At 47.3% G+C, this 7,724-nt stretch overlaps 1 protein-coding gene across 1 annotated transcript; it reads right to left on the reverse strand.

Annotated features, from left to right (window-relative positions):
• Positions 1–1,556: 1,556 nt before the first annotated feature.
• Positions 1,557–7,723, reverse strand: LOC138645521 (uncharacterized). Its single transcript, XM_069734912.1, has 3 exons — positions 7,360–7,723; positions 6,091–6,257; positions 1,557–4,263 (listed from the first exon to the last, which is right to left on the reverse strand). The coding sequence occupies exons 1-3, from the start codon at positions 7,519–7,521 to the stop codon at positions 2,769–2,771; spliced, it is 1,824 nt and encodes a 607-aa protein (XP_069591013.1). The 5' UTR covers positions 7,522–7,723; the 3' UTR covers positions 1,557–2,768.
• Position 7,724: the final 1 nt, after the last annotated feature.

Below are 7,724 nucleotides of genomic sequence, written 5' to 3' on the forward strand. Positions count from 1 at the left end.
ATACTGTTGCTAGCTGAGTTCCCTACAGTGCTGGACTGGCCACACCCTTATTACATCACCATTCAGAGCATACTGTTGCTAGCTGAGACCCCTACAGTGCTGGACTGGCCACACCCTTATTACATCACCATTCAGAGCATACTGTTGCTAGCTGAGCCCCCTACAGTGCTGGACTGGCCACATTCTTATTACATCACCATTCAGAGCATGCTGTTGCTAGCTGAGCCCCCTACAGTGCTGGACTGGCCACATTCTTATTACATCACCATTCAGAGCATGCTGTTGCTAGCTGAGCCCCCTACAGTGCTGGACTGGCCACACCCTTATTACATCACCATTCATAGCATACTGTTGCCAGCTGAGCCCCCTACAGTGCTGGACTGGCCACACCCTTATTACATCACCATTCATAGCATGCTGTTGCTAGCTGAGCCCCCTACAGTGCTGGACTGGCCACACCCTTATTACATTACCATTCAGAGCATACTGTTGCTAGCTGAGCCCCCTACAGTGCTGGACTGGCCACACCCTTATTACATCACCATTCATAGCATACTGTTGCTAGCTGAGCCCCCTACAGTGCTGGACTGGCCACACCCTTATTACATCACCATTCATAGCATACTGTTGCTAGCTGAGCCCCCTACAGTGCTGGACTGGCCACACCCTTATTACATCACCATTCATAGCATACTGTTGCTAGCTGAGCCCCCTACAGTGCTGGACTGGCCACATTCTTATTACATCACCATTCATAGCATACTGTTGCTAGCTGAGCCGGCCTCCTGCTTCCAGGGCTGTGCTTGATTGACAGGTAGTTTGTCGCAGCACAGACCAGAAATCTTTACTTCTTTCAACAGTCCAGAGGAAAGAGCTGGTGGTCACATGACTACATGCGATCTCGCAGGAACAGAGCAGAACTCCTAACAGCATGTAAATTATGAAGTTTCCTTATTGCTCACACGCTTTACAATGGTGAAATAAACCACATTAATACCCCCATACACAATAAAGTGACTGAAACCCATCCCTAATATGGACGTGCTTTTGACTCTTTCCCCTGGAAATATGATGTCAGGGGATAGGAGCATCGGGCATGGTGATCCATTTGGTTTTTAGATAGATTAGCGGAGGAATCTGGTAGCTGCTAACTCCACTCTCCCCATTGAGAACATGAACAGCATTTCTCCCTGATGTTTGGGCACATGTCTGCATGAAACTTTTAGCATGAGGTAGCGTCTTCCACCCTGATGAAGATGTCGGTTGGTGGAGGGATGACTAAATCGAATAGCAGGAGCACCTAAGGAAAGACTGCATCATGGCTGTCACACACCATCTTCCCACCTCGGTTCTACAGAAACAGACTTGTGGTGCTCCATACAGGGTCAGCCCCACTATGGGGGGGGGGGGTCTGCGGCTGCTGGTGCACGATTATGCTCATTATTTCATTTGCATCGGTTATGATACATCTCCCCCATAAAGTGATGCTTGCTCCAAACGTAATCCTCCCCATATATTTCATTACGCAGTAATGAGAGCGAACGCCTGGAGACCACTGCGGTTTTATCCTGCTGGTAAAATTTAATTTTCAAGCTACAGCAAGTATGAGTCTTAAAATATAAAGCTCTGACAGGAGATCACAGAATATTCAATGTCTTTACACTCGGCTGATGGAGAAGAATGTGGATTTCATGCACAAGTTGCATAGTAACAGTAACAAAAACAAAACAACAAAATAGTCTGCAGCACATTTATAAATAATAGCTATAAAGCATGAGCTGTGGAATCCCCTTTATGTAAATGGAGGGAACATTTCCTCGAAGAAAAACAAGCTTCACAGTAAGTGGAAGGTGAATCTTAAAAGGATTTTTGCTTTATACAATGCAGAGTATTCGTCTTGAATAGAGGGTGGTCAGACCGTTCATCACCCTAGTCAACGAAGATCTTTTCTCCCTTTGGAGAACCTGATGCTGTGTGCTTGACATGGAATCATGTAATGCTCCTTTTCCTCTGTGGTGGCGCTGCATACAAAAAATAGAAAACACTCGCTGCTTTATCTCCCTGGAGGAGAGCCGATCGCAGAGGGTCACAGTAGTGGGATCTGTACACTATTAAGATTGTTCAAAGCAAGAGAACGACGTAAAAAAGAAATGAAAAGTCACTTCTAAGGGAGTCCTTTAGATTAAATGGCATTGGTGTTCTTCCACCACAAGTGACACTTACTAGAAAGCTGAAGTACAGGATGCCACAACACCCTTGTTAGTACTTCCGCTAAAGGGGTATTCCAACCTGCTAAAGTCCAGGCATATTGCCTGAGAATGAAGGGACCACAAATGATGGGTTTAGCACTGCATCCCAACTACTGCACAGCCCCATTTGGGTCAGTGGGGTTCTGCTGCAGTCTCCTACACAACTGTTGACTAAGAAAATTTAGAAGATGCTGTGCTAAAATAGCTCTGTAGCCTCTCCATTTTTAAAAGATAGATTCAAACAGAAATAACCTAGCCAGGGAGTGTTGCTGTTCCTTTACTCTGCTAATTTGGGGTCCGGCGGTAGGAATCCTACCGATCACACACCACTTCTTCTTTAAAAGGTGTCTACAGATGCTGCTGGCACTTCAGCAGGAGATCTAAGGGATTGGCAACCAAATTCAGTCCCCTCATCCCCCCTTTCCCACTGGCACCTTGGAGGACCCTTAGTTTGACATGTCCCTATTAAAGGTGGTCTTTCTGTCAGATTCTCTTATACTTCATCCACAATTCACATTTTTAGCTCAGGGACCCATTGATATTAGTCAGCATGGCACACACAGCCCATAACTGATTGGCTATGCCAGCTAAAGCGTATGGCAAAACATTATCGAACAGGTGATACTGGCGGACCCGCTCTATGTCTTGGTTAATGCATATTCTTAGAGCAATAGAATTAATGTCTTTGTCGAGTCCAGACGCTTCCTTATTAGCCTTCCCCATGTGGGCTTCGCACATCGTCAGCTCCTCCAGGCCGTAACGTTCATCCTTAATAACAATCTCTTGACTTTTGCCAGAGTCTCTTATTTCCGCTCCAGTGTGATCTACAGGACCCTCGTCTCCCATGTTTTCCGTGGTGGTCACCACCTCCTCCACTAATTTCTCCTCTGTCACAACTTCCTCAACCACATCCATCTCTCCAGCAGACTGCTCAAGTTCCACAACTTCATCTTCTACTCCCGTTGAGGTCACCACCAAGGTCTCCTGCCCCTCTTCGTTGGTGGACGCAAGGATGAACATGGCGTTCTGTTCGGTTGGCGGCTGGTTTAACATGACTGTTGCATCTTGGCACTCCCTAGGGAGGGTGGCGGTCGTAATAATGGGAGGGATGACCACAGAGGCACCAACGGATTCCACCAAATCTTGGATGAGGAAATCCTTCTCAGTGACCACCCAATCTCCAGATTCCAGTAATTCCAAGATGCCAGACGACTTAATAATCTCTCTCTTTGATGCACTCCCGGAATAGAGTGGGCTTATAAATATGACAGCTCCGTGAGGGGCTATGCCAAGCAAGCCTTTGTAAATGGCACGGTTATAAGATATTGGAGAACGTAAGCTTTCCGTGTTGCTTGTCTGCACCTTAACTTCTGCACAATGTAAAGTCACTCGGGCACGTGGGTATGAAGCCTTAAAACATTCTGGTACCTCCTGGCAACCAGTTTCCCGACTTCGCCAAAGGGGTATTTCACTAAGGACCAGATACAAATAGTGTGCCCACGTGATAACAATCCTGGCAACTCTGGTCTGAGAGATCTTGAACCGAACAGCTAGATCTTGATCATGGAATCCCTGACGGACTTTGCATAAAAATAAGAAAAACTGGTCGATCTGCGGCATGGCCTCCGATTCTGCTGACATCTCCTTGTTGATGGTCATATTCCCTTCCTCTTGGCATTGCCTCCACTTTTCCAAGCTGCCCTCTGTGTCAGTCAGGGTTGAGAAAACTACTTTTAAAGTGGAATAATTCTTAAATCCAGTATAAAAGTGGATAAGGCTCGAGTCTGTGGAAAACCGATCCAGAAAGAAGAGATTCTTCTCCAGGGCAGCGTTGCGTTGCTGTAATCTGGCAATCTCCTCACGGGCTGCGTGCAGCATTTCCGTATCGGTCATGGGTGGTAAGTCGTAGCAGTGGTCCATTATGGAAGCCGTCATCTCTAGCGGTTGGGAGGATTTATAGTTTTGTACTTGGGGTTGTGAAGGCAAAATGGGTTGAAGCATGTTTTTACTGCTCCTGGCGACATGATAGAAACAAAGAAGAAAGACATCAGTTTCATCACAACGCTAACACTTTGCCATAACTACACGTGGAAATGGAGTCCATATGACACATGCACTTGGGTCTAACACCTTCCTAACATTGGACGTACTGATAAATCCACTGTTGGGTGCCCGAGCATAATGTGGGCACATTGGCTGCACCCAAACAATATCTGGAAGATGCTGGCTATGCTACACAGCCAGCATCTGCCTCTAACAGCAGTGAGTGGAGCGAGTATACACCTTGTCGCGGTGGGACAGCTTTAAGCATTTTTTTTTATTCATCAAAAACAGTGTTTACCAAGTACCCTATGTTAATTATTTAATGCAATTGCTTTTTTACTTTTTTATTTTCATTAGGGTATATGCACACATTGCTATTTTTTTCATTTTGTGCATGATGTCAAGTCATATGCCGGCTCAGTTTTTTGTTTTTCTGTGATTCTTATTAGGGTAGAACTTATCTTGGGAATAATTCCCTAAAAGGATTTGTTGGCACACAGGTTGATAAATGGCCGAATAAGGGTTCACAAGAACGCTCCTGCCTGATCACTGGCCTGTATGAAAATGGTATGAATCCGCTGACAATCTTTTACGTGGCCTAAACATGCACGCGGCACATCTCGTGAGATTGGGGGATGATGTGCTAAAGATATGGGGGTCTATTAAGTATTTTAACAATAAGGCTTCCGTCACACTAGCAGTATTTGGTCAGTATTTTACATCAGTATTTGTAAGCCAAAACCAGGAGTGGAACAATTAGAGGAAAAGTATAATAGAAACATATGCACCACTTCTGCATTTATCACCCACTCCTGGTTTTGGCTTACAAATACTGATGTAAAATACTGACCAAATACTGCTAGTGTGACGGCAGCCTTACTTGACCCCCGTCTGCAACAATGAGGCCTGTAAGCGGCTCAATGCACCCATGACTGGTAGGAACTTGACGGTGCAAATGGGTTTTAGCACGATTACTGGGATTACCCCGGTAGTGCCACATAGTTTTTGATGTGCGCTCTGGAATATGAGGGATAATAAATATTAATTTAACAAAATTTATATTCACATTTTCCAGTTAATTAATAAGTCGAGTAAGAAGTGCACAGGCAGTCATACTGTTACCCAGCTTTAAGAGGGAAAGGCAAAGTTGGCTACAGTCTTCTCAGAAAGAAAACCCTTGTGCTTTATTAAAGGGGAAGTCCAGAATTTGAAAAAAATAAAAAAATGGCAGCTTTCTATCAGAAACAGCACCACCTCTGACCATGGACTGTGTCAGCAGCTGCACTCCATCCACTTCAACTGGGTTCAACTCCAATACCACACAACAACCCATGGACCCATGGTCGACGGGGTGACGCTGGTTTTTGAAAGAAAAACAGACATTTTCTAGACCTCAACAACCACTTTAAGGCATTTGGATATCTTAAACTATGTTCACTTCTCATTTTTGGCTGTTCCCTTACAGTGTGTCCTTTCGTCTCTATGCCCCCATCTTTGGCCAATAGAATCATTTTGCCTCTGTCCCTTTGCTTTTCTCTGAAAAAAATGACCTATACTGCATAAGTGTTGGCCAATCTACGGTGTGCCCCTAAATGTCTTTACAGAAGCATATGGCAGAGATATGCAGTGGGGAACATTGCTGATATTTGTCAAAAATAGCCAAAAACAAGAGGCAAAAAGTCTTCGAGGAGCACCCTGTCTGCCGTACATGATAAGAGCAGCTACAGCAGGATTCGGCTCAGCCTGGACATATATTAAATGTTCACCCAATCATATAGCACATAAGGCTACAATTTACCCTGATTTCCTCTTTGGGACAGACATCTGCTCCTGGGTCATGTCTTCTGTGGACCACTGGAAAATGCACGGCACGCTGTACGGCTGGAGATTCCTTTTTCCTGTTAATGTTCTCATAAAATCAGACGGGAGAAAATGTTTGGAGCAAACTCTGGTGCAGCTGGAGACCTGAAATGAGAAGACAAGAACGCTTGCAAGGAGTCAGAAAATACGGCAACGTCAGTCAGATTACATAAAATCAATGACACTAGAAGAAAACGGTTGTATGGGTCGGGTATAAGATATGAGGAGAAATCATAGACTGAAAAATCTAGTCTAGATAAGAAAGTTCTGTATAAGTAATTCACCCCTCCATGACGGCAAATATTTATGCTTTTCTTCTTTTAACAGGTGGTTCGCCTGTCGCTCTGGGGGGTCCTTCTGTCTCTTGGGGTGGGTGCCTGTCGCTCTGGGGAGGGGGCTTCCACCTGTCGCTTGGAGGATCCTCCTGTCCCTCTGAAAAAGGGGGAGGGCGTCCGCCTGTCCCTCTGAAAAAGGGGGAGGGCGTCCGCCTGTCCCTCTGAAAAAGGGGGAGGGCGTCCGCCTGTCCCTCTGAAAAAGGGGGAGGGCGTCCGCCTGTCCCTCTGAAAAAGGGGGAGGGCGTCCGCCTGTCCCTCTGAAAAAGGGGGAGGGCGTCCGCCTGTCCCTCTGAAAAAGGGGGAGGGCGTCCGCCTGTCCCTCTGAAAAAGGCGAGGGAATCCGTTCTGTATAAGTAATTCACCCCTTCATGACGGCAAATATTTATGCTTTTCTTCTTTTAACAGGTGGTTCGCCTGTCGCTCTGGGGGGTCCTTCTGTCTCTTGGGGTGGGTGCCTGTCGCTCTGGGGAGGGGGCTTCCACCTGTCGCTTGGAGGATTCTCCTGTCCCTCTGAAAAAGGGGGAGGGCGTCCGCCTGTCCCTCTGAAAAAGGGGGAGGGCGTCCGCCTGTCCCTCTGAAAAAGGGGGAGGGCGTCCGCCTGTCCCTCTGAAAAAGGGGGAGGGCGTCCACCTGTCCCTCTGAAAAAGGCGGAGGGAGTCCGCCTGTCCCTCTGAAAAAGGCGAGGGCGTCCGCCTGTCCCTCTGAAAAAGGCGAGGGCGTTCGCTTGTCCCTCTGAAAGAGGCGAAGGCGTCCGCCTGTACCTCTGGAAAGGGGAGGGCGTCCGCCAGTCACCCTGGGCGTCCACCGCAGACTGTTATATTCCGCTTCATAAGCCGGATATTATACGATATAACTGACGTTCTGGCAATCACCTTAAAGCTGGGCCCCGGCTCCCGGCGGATGCGGCTCAGCCAGTCCCGGTGTCTCTGCGGCTCCACATGGAAGGCCGGGATCCTGTGGAATGAGATCTTCTTATCGGCATTGTACCTGGAGTCACTGTTACAGAGGGGGACACAGCAGTGATAGGCAGCCATGTGGGGAGCATCAGCCTACAGCATGCCGGGCCCTAGGTTGCCGATTCTCTGCTCTAACGCCTGCTGCCCACCACCTGGCACTGCCCTCCTCTCACTACCAGACCCGGGCACCTTCCTTCTTTAGCCTTTTTAAACTTGCTCGTCTACGCAGCACCATACAATTCCACGCATGCGCGTTGTAGTCCCTTTCGGGACGCCTGCGT

The sequence above is a fragment of the Ranitomeya imitator genome, chromosome 1, assembly GCF_032444005.1.
Source record: "Ranitomeya imitator isolate aRanImi1 chromosome 1, aRanImi1.pri, whole genome shotgun sequence".
Lineage (NCBI taxonomy): Eukaryota > Metazoa > Chordata > Amphibia > Anura > Dendrobatidae > Ranitomeya > Ranitomeya imitator.